At 43.8% G+C, this 14,124-nt stretch overlaps 1 protein-coding gene and 1 long non-coding RNA gene across 6 annotated transcripts in view; one reads left to right on the forward strand and one right to left on the reverse strand.

The window, feature by feature from the left end:
- Positions 1-498: 498 nt before the first annotated feature.
- GSG1L (GSG1 like) overlaps positions 499-14,124 on the reverse strand; it is a 79,897-nt gene continuing 66,271 nt past the window's right edge. For 3 of the 5 annotated variants that reach the window (XM_065030734.1, XM_065030733.1, XM_021295749.2), the window contains 2 exons: positions 1,846-2,451; positions 499-1,335 (listed from right to left, as the gene is read on the reverse strand). In XM_065030734.1, the coding sequence (XP_064886806.1) occupies positions 909-1,335; positions 1,846-2,451 (1,033 nt within the window). In that variant the 3' untranslated portion in view covers positions 499-908. Of the gene's footprint in view, positions 1,336-1,845; positions 2,452-8,813; positions 9,075-9,637; positions 9,706-14,124 lie in introns of those variants that run through there. The other 2 variants (XR_010466316.1, XM_065030736.1) reach the window with 2 other exon arrangements.
- Positions 6,623-11,846, forward strand: LOC110363235 (uncharacterized). Its single transcript, XR_010466318.1, has 3 exons — positions 6,623-6,754; positions 8,295-8,415; positions 11,728-11,846. It is a non-coding gene; the product is annotated as an uncharacterized LOC110363235 (long non-coding RNA).

Raw genomic sequence — 14,124 nt, forward strand, 5'->3', positions numbered from 1 at the left:
GATGGGGAGAAAGGAGCTCCAGGGCCACTTTCCTCTGTGTCCTGCATGACCAGCATCCTCCTTTCCTCAGGGCAGGCTCCGTTGCAACCATCACCTTGAGGGGCATTTGCAAGTCTCTCAGCACCGTTGTCAAGGGAAGGTAAAGCACAGTTGTTAACACAAGAGCTGTTCTGTCAGCTCGGTTAGCACAGGTTGGGTGAGATGGAGGTCACAGACTTTTATCTGTTTCACTGGTGGGGTGATGACTTAGGGACACATTGCACACTCTTATGCCCTGGTCCCCAGTTACCTGGAATGGAGACCTGCTCAGGTGCAGCTGCTGACCTCTCTGCCCTGGTTTTCTTCTCATGTAGCCCAAGATGCAGACAGGCAGGGAGGGGAAGGTGGTAAGGTGATTTGCTGCATACCCAGGTCTCATCCCAGTGTGTACTCAAGTTATGATTGTTGTTTGATTTGATGCACGAAGCATTTTTAGACAAAAAAAAAGATCAGGCACAATTTTCTAACAAGTAATGTCATTTAATGAATGATATACACTAAAAAATAGAAACTACCCAGATGCTGGTTGGTTGGTCTGTTTGGGGCTGGGGGACGGCCCTTGCTTGGACACACAATGCCTTCTCTGGATTCTTTTGTCAGCATTTGTAGTTGCTGGTAACAAGGAAACATCCATATAATGAAAGAGACACTAAGGGGGCACTTTTTTTCTAAAATGTGGGAAGTATGCAGAATGCCTTCCCACCCTGTCTCATTGGGCAAGTGGCATGAGGGGCTCAGAGCTCACCAATATCTTTACAGATGATTCATACCTAAAAGGGATAGACTCAACCAATGGTACCTACCACAGTTCAGTCCTCTACAATCATTGAAGACTTCTCACTTTGCAGAACAGCTTGTGGGCTCTGGTGTTATTGCACATCTTTCTGGGTGCTTTTCTGCACGTGTTGCGTCTCTTCCCTCAGGGTCTGGCTGCTAATTCCAGGGAATATGCTTTTCAGAATGTCACAGTACACTGTGTACAGCTCTGGGTCTATTTTGGGCTTGGGCAGAGATCGGGAGTTGCAGGCCTGTTCAGTGACTGAGTGCTGCAGCAAGTAGACATCGCTGAAGAGTGCGGTTAGGATCTTGTGTGCAGCCTTGTAAGGGTCATCTTCAAACTGCACCATCGCCTTGAGCTCCGTCAGGGTGTAGCCGTTGTAACGCTTGCTGTCTTCGGCCAGGGGCTGCACAGTCTCACCAATGTGTCTCACTTTCCACTTCAGACATTTCAGTTCTTCTTTTACATCCTCTATTTCTTTCTCCACAGCCTGTAATTCCTTCGTGGTTACAAATCTCCTGCCAAGGAAAGAAGCGGCAGACACAGTGTGGAGTTCAGAGGCTCAGAGGAGAGAAATCAGCCCAGCTTTCCTGGGGTCAAACCACAGAGCCTGAAGTTTGGAAAGGGAGATACTGGCCATGTCACTGAATTACCATCCCCAGCTCTTATCTCTCAGGCTTCATAGTAACAGCAGAGTGTCTCTCTGTTAGTACAGGGAGAAATGTGCTTTCGCACTTGGAAGGAAATGAGGCACCTTGAAACTGTGCCATGTTGCAGAAGCTGAGGTTGACAACCTGGCCCAGGGATGGTCCTGTAATCAGGCCTGGAAAGTTAAATGAATATATGGAAAATATGGTATTTTGCTTCTTAGATCACAGGGTTTAGTGACACCATAGGGTAGTTACTGGAAAAAAAACATGGGGAACATTTAAATCATAAAAGATATTTTTTTTCATGAGGGGCTCTTAATGACCCTATACCAACTTGAGTAATTTGAATACTTAAGTGTGTATGGTCTGGATACGTACCTTTCATGATCAGGATCTTCCAGATCTGATTCAAAACCCTTTCCTGTATTCTTTAATCCAGTTTTAGAATAGCCAGGAGACTGGGAACTATCTTCAGGAGTCATAGTTGCTGGAGGCCTTGTGCTTTTCCTGGTTGGAGTCAGTGTGTGATCTGATGCTGAAGCTTGTACGTTTTGTGCTGTGTGAGGACAAAAGGTATAGAAGGAAGTTGCATTGATCCCTGGACTGACTGGAGAGGAGTCAGAGTATTGCTGTGGATTGGCTGAGCTGGGTGTTAGACTGAGCCTGGGGCTGGCTGGGCAGGATGCTGAAATAGTCCTTGGTCCGAGGGGACTGGAACATGATATTGCTAGGTTTTTATCTCTTTGCTCAAATGGTTGAGGGATTGGTGATTCTCCTGGGGCCAACCTGGTGATGGAGGTAATGTCCAGCAGGGTTTGATCCTGAACCATGGAGATCTGGCTGGTCGGTTCTGATGAAAGTGAAGAGCTGCTTGATGTGTCGCTGGAAGAGCTTGACATAGCGAATGGGGGTGTTTTCTGAGCATTATGGTCACTCCTGTTCCTCTGTGTGCTACTGACATTTAGAGCTGGGTGTTGTGAAGCCCTAGAGAAAGACAAACACACACTTTTTCCTCTGAAGTGGGCTAAAGGCTAGTAATACAATTTAAGGCTTAGTTAGGGACAGTTTTAAGCCTGTTTCCAATAACTGCATTTCCCATAGGCTGATCTGCTTCTATTGTCTGTAAAAAACCCTCTGCTTCTCATGACCAAGAGCAAAGTGTTTGAGAATAAGGCACATAAATTCAGGACCAGTTCCTCCCTGGTGCCATTTGTCAGCTTCCAAGGGTGTGATAACCACTGGCACATCAGCATTCTCTTTCCCAAAAGTTACAACAGCTCTGCAAGAACCAAGAGTTTGATACTGGGGAAGGACAGGAAGGGAAGAAAGTTGCTGGCACATTGACTGTGACAAATCCTGGGAAGAATGAAAAATATAAAATCTGGCTTGTAGTTTGCCACAGCACCTGCCCTGGATCATCCCTGCAGAGAAAAGACCTGCCTTCGCCTCACACCCACACGCTTCAGTCCCCTGGTCACTCTGCATGGTGAGCCAGTGAATTAGGGGATGAATAAGCAGGTGAGATAAAAGCAGAAGGGCAGCTCAGAGTGTCATCATTGTTCCTGTGGTGATGTTACAGGACATTTCTGTTGTACACCTTGGTGTGCTACAGACTTTCCTTTCCCCCTCTAAGCTGTAGACCGGGTACAGGGCTGATCAGCTATTTTAAGTGGCTGGAAACGCCAACTGCATGGGATACCAAACTATTCCACCTACATATTATTTCCTGTACTTTTCTCCTGGCTGCTGCTGGGCATGAGGGATCCAAATGCATTTTTTCCTAGGGCTAAATTTTACTTAGTTTGGCAAGAGTGGTGGCAAGAGAGGAAGATGTATCCCTGTAGACTGAAATTGTCCTGATGGGTAGCAAATGCAGCTGGAAATGCCTTGACCTTGAAGGGGAACACAAACATACCCACTGTGCAGACCATGATTCAGGATTTCTAACAGCCAAAGGACATGACAAGCTTCTGTAGCAATACCAGTGACAACTGAGTCATCTTGTGCATCTAGTATATTCCTATTCCTCTTGCGGTAAAAGACAGCAGAAAATCCTGGTCTGGATAGGTTATATGAGATCTAGTGCACAAAGTCCCATTCTGTACTCACTTCTCCACTTCTCTGCACATTTCTCAGTGCTGGATGCAATTAAATGCCAAATTCTTAAGGTCCTAAAGAGCATGCCTCCCACCCATTGGCTTCAATAGGGTTAATTAAGGTTTTTGCTAGATCACAGCATAATTATCAGGTTCAAATCAAAGGTAGAGTTCTTAATTGAAAAAACACACAGTGACAGAACTACTGCATGAAAACAGCCAAGAAAGAAGCATAAAATGAGTTATATAAAAGGCAGGAGAGAAAACAAGAACGCACATGTCAGAGGCAGCACACTTCCCCAGTAGTGCCTTGCTTCTGTAAACTGGCTGAACAGGGGTGGAAGGCAAGAATTGCGAATTAGATATAAGAAGAAGCTTTTTCACCCTCAGGGTGTTCAAATACTGGGAAAGAGGTGAAGTGAGGTATTGGGATTTCCATCCTTGGGGGTATTCAGGACTCCACTGGACAAGGAACTAAACAGCTTGATCCAGCCTGGTCTAACAGAAATGCTGTGAGCAAGGGACTGGCCTTGTCCACCATGTGTTATTCTGTGATTCAGTGATTCTGCCTAGCTATGAAATTAACTTTTCCTCCCCCCCAGTGTCCCTTTGTCCTTCCACTTTTCTCCCCTCTAAGTCCCATCTCACCATCCTGCTCTTCTACTGGAGGCTCTGGGCTCTTTCCTTCCCTACTGACTTTATGGTCCCTGTTGCAGGACTGGCCCTCAGAAATAAAAAGGTTTTTAAAGGAGAACCAGTGTTACTTGCAGCCCTCTGGCTCAGACCGATTGCTACCCCTTCTTTTTATAAGTCAGAGTCGGTAGCTCAGGCCTGTGGAAGCGTGGGCGAGGGTAGCCTGGAGCTGAGCATCTTTTTGTGTTGCCTTCATAAATCGAGTCACAGTTTCTCAGTCTCTCCAGAAAGGAAGGAATGATGGCTTGTGGCATGTTGTGTCATGCTGTGGAGGTGTTCAGAAAGTCAGAATTTGGCACAGGTGAAGCTGGTCGTTCATTTCTCACCAGAAAAACTCAGACACCTGGTAAATTGTGAGGACCTGGAGCCAGTGGAGAAGTGCAGCTGGAGCTGTGGCTGGTTCAGGGGCTGCCCTGGGACAGAGAGAGTGGAAAAGGGGGATCTTCTGGCACAAAGAACATAAAATTACTGGGTATTTAAATAAGAGCTAAATCTCAGGCATTCCTTAATGATCACTACAGAATCCCACATTCAGAAAATGGTTTTTGCTGTAGCAAAGTTAGGAAATGTATTCTGACAAGAGCAAACTCCATTTTAAGGCAATTAAAATAAAAATGCATGTTTTTAACTTTTTTTTTTTTTTTGTTAAAAATATATGTATTTGTCCTCAAATATCTTACAGTGTAAAACTACCTGAACATTAAGTGAGCTACAATCCATACTTATCATACATTCTGGGGGGGGGGGAAATATGCACAGTAACTGAAAAGCTATTTGGTTGCATATACAATCTGAAATACTTCATTTCACATCTTTAGCTGTGTTGGACAAGGTTAGCTTTTTTATAGTGTTTTGGTGTTGTCTGTGTTTGTTGTTCGGTTTTGTTTGGTTGGGTTTGTTTTGTTTTGTTTTGTTTTTTTAATAAATCCAGGATTAGCTGTAGGAGATGGAACATTTATTGCAAGATCAATTTAAAAGAGTGACAGAAAACACATTTCACAACTAATCTCACTGAAATTTATATAAGAAACATTTCCAATTCACCCGTTCACTGGAGGAAACAAAAAAGTACTATAAACTGTCGCTTTGTTTTGCTTTCCTTTTCCACCCTTTAGTTTTCACTGGCTGCAGTGCTAAACATAGGAGTGAATTTAGTTTTATCATCATACTTATCTCAGAAGCAGGGCAGCTGGTTGCTTAAGAAGCAATGCGAAGCTTGCTAAAGCAAAATGTCAGTCTGGATTTTAGCCGAGGTAAATGAGAACAGAACTGAGACCTGTAACTTTGGAGTTTTCTAGTGGGCACAGGTTTGCCTAAAGACAGGAATGACATTCCCATTGCTTTCAGTATAACAAGGCTGGATCTTAGATCTGTAACCATGGTGCTTTATCAGAAGGGATTTTTTTTTCCACCAGTTTTTATGTAGTGAATCACTGTGAACTGAATAAATTACAGAAGAATTGCAAGACCTGGAGTTGAAATCAGTGCTGACATGAAATAGGAAGGTGATTGCAGCTGTCAGGTACCTCCACAAGGAGAAACCTTGACTCAACTTTGAGCGACACTTCAAATGCGTCAAGCCCTTGTTGTCTGCTTCTTCCATCCCCGTGCTGCTCAGCATATCAAGCATGTTCCCCGTTGTCAGAGTGACCTTGTCTGCCGTCTGTGCCTTGCCCTTTCCAGCTGAGCTTGTGCAGCAGAATTTTTGTAGCACTGAATTTGGAGGCATTTGAAAGTTGCCTGCAAATCCAGCACCACTTTCCTTCAGTGGCACTTGCAACCAAGAAAAAAACGGTGGATATATTTTAGTTTTTTAATGAATAATTTCCACCATATTTTAAGTCGAGAGTTCTTCTGATGATTTTGTTTGAACTGAAAAAACATGACAATGTGCTTTACAGCAAAGCACTGAAGGGCTGGTTGCATAAATCTTACTGTAGACAGTCAGAGGTGGGAAGATGGTAGAAGAGCTGTGGGATGGACCCAGGTGAAATGCCTACGGGGTGGTGATAAGAAAAGTCTTTTTTCAAGATTTCTTCTTTGTCAAGCGACACCCCTAAAATGCCCACATTGCCAAAACTTAGACTTTTTTTTTTTTTTTTTTTTAATGCTGAATTTTGAATAGTCTTTCAGTTTCCTATGGGAAAAGTTGGTATCCTGGAGCCTGGGTTTATTTGCCTCAAATGACAACCAAAGCTTTTTAGCTGTTTCCTGCTCAGCTCTTGGCTCTTCTGAGCTACCAGTTTCTACTTTGGCTTTGCCACCATACCTGTCTCTTCTTGTCCTTTGTGACATTTCTCGCACCTTTCTCTTACCTCTTGTTCTACATTTAGCATCTGTACCCCTCCCATCTGCCCTGTGAGTCCCAGGGACATTGGCCTAAGCAGCAGGCTCATCATATTTGTGCCTAGTGGTGGGAGAAGACTGGAGCAGAGGACATGGCATGGACATACAGATGTCTGAAATCAGATACAATTTCTGTCGGGAGCCCAGTAACTGTGAGTATTTCTTCCTAATAAATAACTGTGCAAAACCAACAAAAAATCCTGATGTGAAACCTCTCCTTGTATTGTATTTGTGGAGCGACTGTGCACGACTGGTGGATTGAAATGTCCCAGCCCTGCACATGTGAAAGAAAAAGCTGAGACCTCCAAGATCACAAATGGCAGCAAATAGACTATTGAGACTGTTTAAGGCTTTGCAATGGAAACACTAAGTTTGATATGAACAAAACATGGCTGGGGATATTTTATGTATAAGGGCCAGCACGTTATTTTTGCACAGGAAGGCAGCTCGGTGAGAGCAGATGATGCCAGTTTATGGCTAGACCTCCCTGATGGTGTTCTTAGCCCAGCTCAGGCAAGTTTAAACCCCATTAAAGGAAAATTATCATTTACTGATGGATAATAAATGGTTTAATATAGAATTATTGAGACTGAATATTGAATTACCCTGATCAAGACACCTCTGGAATCAAGCTTCTGATGAAATTTATAATTTAAGGCCACATCCTAAAACAGATAGCTTAGTCTCAGCAACAGAGAAATCTGTGATCCTGCTCTGGTCCTGGCCTGGTATAAGGCCCTTTGTGCTACCTACACTCTCACAGTGCTCCTGGGCTGCTGCCCAACCTTTAATATTCTCTTTTGTAAAAACACCTGGCCAGCTGGTGTTTGTGTTCTGTGATTGCTCAGCCTTGTTCTTTTATTTGAAGTTTTTACCGTTTCACTCTACAGCAGCACTCCCCAAAAATCCTTGCCTCTCAACAAGGACCAGATACCCTGTTGTCTCTGTGGAAGGACAGAAAAAAGCATGATGTCTGAGGATGGGTGAATATTCCTCATATGTTGTTTGATTCAAATTAGAAAAGCCTCAGAACATTTCTTTCTGAGAGCAGCTGACAAGTCCTCCAGAGAATGAAATGCCGGTTGAAGTGAGCAGCAGGAATAACTTCTGGTGTTATGTCCTTGTGTCCTACTGGTAGAGGACCTCCTCTGCGTGAAGAGCTCAAAATGACCTGCTGGCGTTTACTCTGCCAGTGCAATGCAGGTGGTGAGCTGACCAAGCAATGGGGAGGACTTGGTCTGTTTTAGGTGTTCTGCCCTCTTCTATCATACGAGCAGGCCCCTGGATGGCCAAAGGGCCAGTGTAACCTCTGTGGTTGCTCTGACTTTAGCAAAACACTTCTCCTGTTGTTCTCTTGCCATTAACAGTTCTCTGCTGGCCACAAGCCCATTGCATGTGTGGTATGACAAAGAGAATGGGGGTGTATGAAGCTAGAAACAACATTAAGGAGAATCCCCTGATCAGGTACAGGCTGGTTATTGTTTGATGGGGTGTGTTCCAGGAAGGAGATGTTCATCTGAAGGTTGTGAGGCTTTGTGCCATCCTGAGCAGCAGTAGCTGTTGTTTTTTCCTCTCTAATAAGCATGCATAATGAAGATTCTGAAGCTTAAGTTGGATTAATAAGTAAACTGTGAACTGAGAGCAGAACTTCACTCATGTTACTTTATTAATATTGATCTGATTGCATTACAGTAGATAACTGATGTGAAGATGAAACTGATGTAATGTTGAAGAATGGCCACTGTTCTTTAACCCAATACCGGACTTCTTGTTTGCAGTTTGCTTTTACAGCGCTGTCAGCACACCTATGGAGGTAAGCTATGTGTCCTTTAAATCAAAGTACTGGGGCAGGGCTGGGCATAGGACCAATAAAGCCTTGTTTCTATTCCTTAGAATGCCTAATGTCAGGAATTGTTATTTGTTCTTTGAAACAAAGACCTTTGGACAGTTTTCATAATGAAATAAGCATGTTTGAGCGCCAGCCAGTATCTTGGCAGGCAGGGAATTTTCTTGGGAAATATGACCCAGATCAATTTTGTACTAACAGGCATTTTCAGGCATGTGAAAATGAAAGATGTGGATCTGCCTGTGGAAAGGTCCATAACTGACATGACATTTTCAAGGAGCAGGAGTTACCAAGTGAGCTGACGCCAAACCAAGCTGGAGAGCAGTCCTAGTGCAATCGTGCCTGTGGGGAGACCACCTGCAGTGACATGGGACTGGAGAGCTGGTCCAGCAGGTCTGATGAAGGATCAAGACCCTCAGTTATTAGGGTTATGGACACCAAGCTTCCATGAATATGTGGCTGAGATGTGCATCTCAGCAAGACAGAGGCAGCAAAATGCTATGAGGTTTCCAAATTTTAATAGCGCAGAGTCAGCAAGTCATTTTCCCAAGTCTCTCTCCTGCTGAATGAAGAATCACTTGCTTTCTTTGCAAGGAACTAAATGCATGAAACTGCACACATCTTTCCTGGAGAGTAAAGGAAAAGTATATTATTGAGAGCAGGGCAGGAGCCATGCTCCAGTATTGCTCCACACATTGAACCACTGATTCCCATAGCTTAAAGTAAGAATTTTTGCAAATGCTTAATAAAAGCATAGGAATTTTCTGAGTAAGTACAAGAAACTACATTAATTATACTAATGTTATTGTCTACCAAAGCTGCTTTCAATCATTTTTATATTCAATAGCATGCATCATCATGAATTCATGATAAATATAGATGAAAAAAGGTAGTGATAATGAAAGTTATACAGGTGTAAATTAGAGCATATTTTTAAACTACTATGAAGTCACAGCTTCTTGAGATAACATAGAATTATAGGATATGTGCACATTCTAAATTGAATCCTGGAGAATTTTGTACTGTTCATATGCTAGTTGATTACCCTTTGTGCAATGCTGTCTGGGAACGTTACAAACCTCTGCTTCCACAGCTTCCTACTCCAAACCTTATTCTTAACCCCAAGGATGCAGTGTGGGGATGGTACAAGCCATTGTGTATCGGACATATTCGAGCCATGGTCACTTACTATTTGGGGAGCAGCTATGGAGGCACTGTAACCTCAGGTCCCCAGCCTCAGCCCTCTCCTCCTCAGTCCTGGAAAAGAGAATATAGAAGTAGCACCTTTAACAGAAACAAAAGCTGCTCCCAAATGGAAGGGTCAAAATCAACAAGAGTACAACATACCTGGGCTCCTCCATCTATAGCCAGCCAGGCCCATTATGGAGATCGTAATGGTCTCGGGAAGGACTCGGTTCCACTGGCTCTGCCCCTCGTGGGGGAAAGCTCATGTAAAGAGGCCATAGGGAACAGAAATGAGGGGCTCAGGGCTGTGTCTCTCTCACTCTTTCACTCTTCAGGATGAATCTAAGCATCGGGGACTAACAGCTTTGTACAGTGTGTTGGAAGTGGGTATGTTGCTAGTGCTGCACCTTTTATGTGCCAGTCCGTGTAACTTTCCAGAAGGAACAGCTCTGCAGGTAAACCTTCCTGTGTTGCAGAATAAAGTACAGAATAAATCCAGGGCAGAACATTACACTCATCCTTGTGTGCTAATGAAAGGTGAATAGTCAGACTGGAAATTCTTATTGATGTCTATATGAAAAGATCTGACTCTGCAAATGGGAGGTATTGTAGGTCAACAGTTCAAAACCTGTTTGGATATCTAGGTGACCAAGGAGGAAATCAGAGCAAAAGGTTGGCATGTCTTTGGAAAGCATTGATATGATCTGCACAACATCTTATATGGGTACAGTGAAGTTAAAGAAAGAAAGTTGTGATTAAGATACAATAGAGAAATGTACAAAAAAATGAAAAAATAGCATATGCAAATGATTATTTGAAAAGTTAGGATTCTCATAGTGCTGGGAATAGTCCTGATTTATTATCTCTGCAACAGCTTTGGTTCTGCCGTCTGTTTCAAACTGCTCCTAGCACTTCAAAGCTACATTTTCTATCCCTGCAGAGACATTTCATCTGCATTGGTATCAATGGCAATTTGAACTCAGTTCATTCTAGAATCTCACCAGCAGCATCTGCCTGATGTTGGGCTGGTTTTGCAGATCGGAGTGAGGGCTCAGTCAGCAAGAAAAATGTTGTTAAATCAGCTGCAGTACCACAATGAGTGTTGATGGACAGCTGCAAGTTCGGAGATACTGTGCTATGGATGAGTGAACTGTGTAAGGCTGAATCTTCCAGATTTACTTGCTAAGCTTGTACACTGGTGCGTACAAACCGTGCCAAATAAGTGAGATTTGCTTCACAGGGAGCAAAAGGCTGGATATCGAACTGAAGACAGGGCTATACTGGGCTCTACAGCCCCCTCTCCTGCTGGTGCCAGGGTGGGGTGACCTCCGTACCCCCTGCCTGCAGTGGCCTCAGTTCCAATGGGGCTCAATGCCCCTAGGCTCGCACAGCCTGGCGGTCACGGATGCATTTCCAAAACTGCTGCTCTTTCTGCTGATTTCAACACTAAAAGAGGGCAGTAGCTAATTCAAGTTTTCTCATACCACTTCAATAACTTTTTATTCTTTGCTCAAGGCAGTGACTAGCTCTCCATGAAGAGCTCACCTGAATTTGATTTCCACCCTTTCAAGCCCCCTATCCTTGATTCTAAGCTTCAACTCTCGCATAGTCTCATCTCAAGCCTCTACACCCCCTTTCTCCAGATCTTCCTCCCCATAGCTACAGCCCTCCTTGTTCCTGCAGCTGTGACTGTTGCTCCAGGGTCTTCACCTGCCCCACTAACAGCTTCTGCCTGACCCCCAGCATACTGAAGAAAGAAAGGCTTTCACTTCTCATCTGAAAACAAAGCCCACCAGAATTCTGGGAGCAAGGAAAAGTGGCAGGGAGTGGCTGAAAGGGGATTGTTTTAATACAGAAAAAAGGAAGGCAAGAAACTGGGGACAAACCTGGGAAAGACATTCAATGTGAATAACCTAGCTGCACCGTCTCTTGCCTGAACGGATGTGATGACAATGTTGCTGTCGCCAGTTGGTCTAAATGAGCACAATTCTTGTGAATGTGTCCTAATTATAATACAGCCATGTGGGAAAAGCTGCTAAAACTGCTGTATCTACTACTGATTTCCATCTTGCCTTCCTCTCACTGCCTTTTTAGAATCCCCAAACTAGGCGGTTGCACATTTGTTCGATGTTACACTAAGAAAGCTGAAGATTCGACAGTGGATGCACTGAGGTTAGTGCTGCACTAGAAGAGTTGCCCCGGTCCCCTGCTTGTGCGCCTTATTTTCTCATGGGCTTACAGGTATGTTTGTGCAGGGTGTGGAGGAACATATGGGATGTCATGGCATGACCCCTCTGCAGAGCAGCTTTGTCTCTGTGCCAGCAGGCAGTGGCAAAGGGACAGCAGTCCTGGAACCATGTCTGTGTGCCGCAGGGCACTGCAGAAACCAAACAGCCAGGTCGTGAAAGAGGAGAAGATCCCGGCACACTGACATTCCTTCAGTTGACTGTCAGATGGAGCACATCAAACTTCAGATGATAAAGAATCCCCATCCCCTTGACTAATCTGGAAGGATCCTCAGGGCAAAGGAAGCAGAAAGGCATGTGGGGGGATCCCTTCTCTGCTAGCTGGGGCGAAGGTAGGAAATGGACCATGCTCATGATCATGTGGGGCTAGAGTAATCACATGCAACAGAGCAGAAAGAGAAATTGAGAGCAAAGAGAAACATCTGTTATGAACTGACACCTAATAAACTAAAAGACTGAAAAAAGGGAGCAAAAGTTACAGACAAATATTAGGTTAAAAGGAAAACCAGAGAAAAAGGGAGAACAAACAATAATAAGACAAAGACTGAAAGCAGACATATTGCAGATCATTCTACTGATAATTTTAGAGAACACTTACTTCATGAATAATACCTCCAAGTCTGTATCATTTACTTGTTCGGCTTAGAGCTACTCTGAGGGGTATCACATCTTTCTAATCTTAAGGGCTATAATGTCTTTTGATTTTACGGTGTGAGCTACAGAGTTTATTTTGTCTGGAATCTTCAAAGTATCCCAGGCCTGGGGGGGAAATAATTGCTGAATATAAAATCATGAATCTTCGATTTTTCAGCAGCTGTTTAAATGTTTTCGCAGTGACAGAACCAGTAAGATGCGTAGCTGTTGAGAGCTGAAGTCTGTGTCTCTGCTCTCGCAGGCAGTTAGAGAATTTGTCTGTCTGCGTGTAAGCCGTCTCTGCAACTTGGTTGTGCTTACGTGTGGACTTAGGGCTGGATAACTACACATGCTGCTCAAGGGACAGCCAAGCCAGGCTGTGGACCAGCATTTGGGGTCTACATATACACTCATGTGATTTTAAGGTTCTGTCCTATGTTCTTCACAGCTGAGGCAGTTCTTAGGGTGTGGAGACTGAAGTGAACAAGCAGCAGATGTGGATCATGAGAGGCTGAGCTGCTGGGAATGGGATGGGTTGAGCTCAAGCGGATGGAGGGGGACAGGACAACAAGCCAGGCGTTGATGCAGCTCATCCTCTGCATGACCCTCCTGCACCGGGTGGTGAACATGATGAATGGATTGGGAGGTCTCAAGGGAACATTTCAGCTCTTTCATCTAATACACCTCTAGTAAATCTTCTGGTGTTAAATGCAGTTATATGTGATTAAAGTTAAATGAAATACAGTGATATTATGTTTGACAAAGTACTTGCGAGATTGGTGGTATTTTACTGCCAGTATTTTTCATAAAGCAAATTTATTCTCTGGGAACGGGGGCCTGTAGAAATATATTCTACCAAAAGTTTTATCAGACAAAATGGGGCTAATGCTTGTCTTCTCTGACTCCCAGAAGATAAATTGCAACTGTGGAGAATCATAATAAAGCTTTAAATTTCACTAGAAATATGTTGCTCTTAGAAAACTGCCTATTGCACCAGGTCCATTCAACACAGAGGTAGATGCATGCATACAGTGGGTGCTGGGTGTCTACTGAGGTAGAGGAACAAGCAAAGAAGAGGACAGTGGTATGCATAAAGTAACTGGAAGGAAGAAAGGCTGGAGGGTTTTATTTATGAGATATGAAAAGGAACATGGAGGTGTAGAAGTAGGAGGGAATGTGAAATATCCCTGGATATATGCACAGGAAGGAAAGAGAATATAATTTATTTTCTGTTTGTGCAAAGGAAGATTGGAGCTAGAGGAAGATGTGTGCTTACTGGGACTGCTGGCACCCAAAGCATCTAGCAACACTCTGTTGCTAATTGATGACCCCTGGGCGACCTGCAGTCTCCGAGTATTCCCAGGTCACAGTAATGAAGCTGTCCATTAATATGCTAACATAATTAAAAAAAACCCCACACAACAACAAAAAGGATGTAATGCTGCACAGCTTTAAATCTCTGGAATGATCCCATGGTAACACCGTCTCTAGGCTTCTTATGTATTCAGATACAACAATTAAAATAATGTGATATAAAAAAGGAGTCATAATCATGAAGTCTGGGAACACCACATGCTTGGGCTGTGCTTGCCAAGTGTGTGTGGAGGGGCTT

This window comes from Columba livia, chromosome 15 (genome assembly GCF_036013475.1).
Source record: "Columba livia isolate bColLiv1 breed racing homer chromosome 15, bColLiv1.pat.W.v2, whole genome shotgun sequence".
NCBI lineage: Eukaryota > Metazoa > Chordata > Aves > Columbiformes > Columbidae > Columba > Columba livia.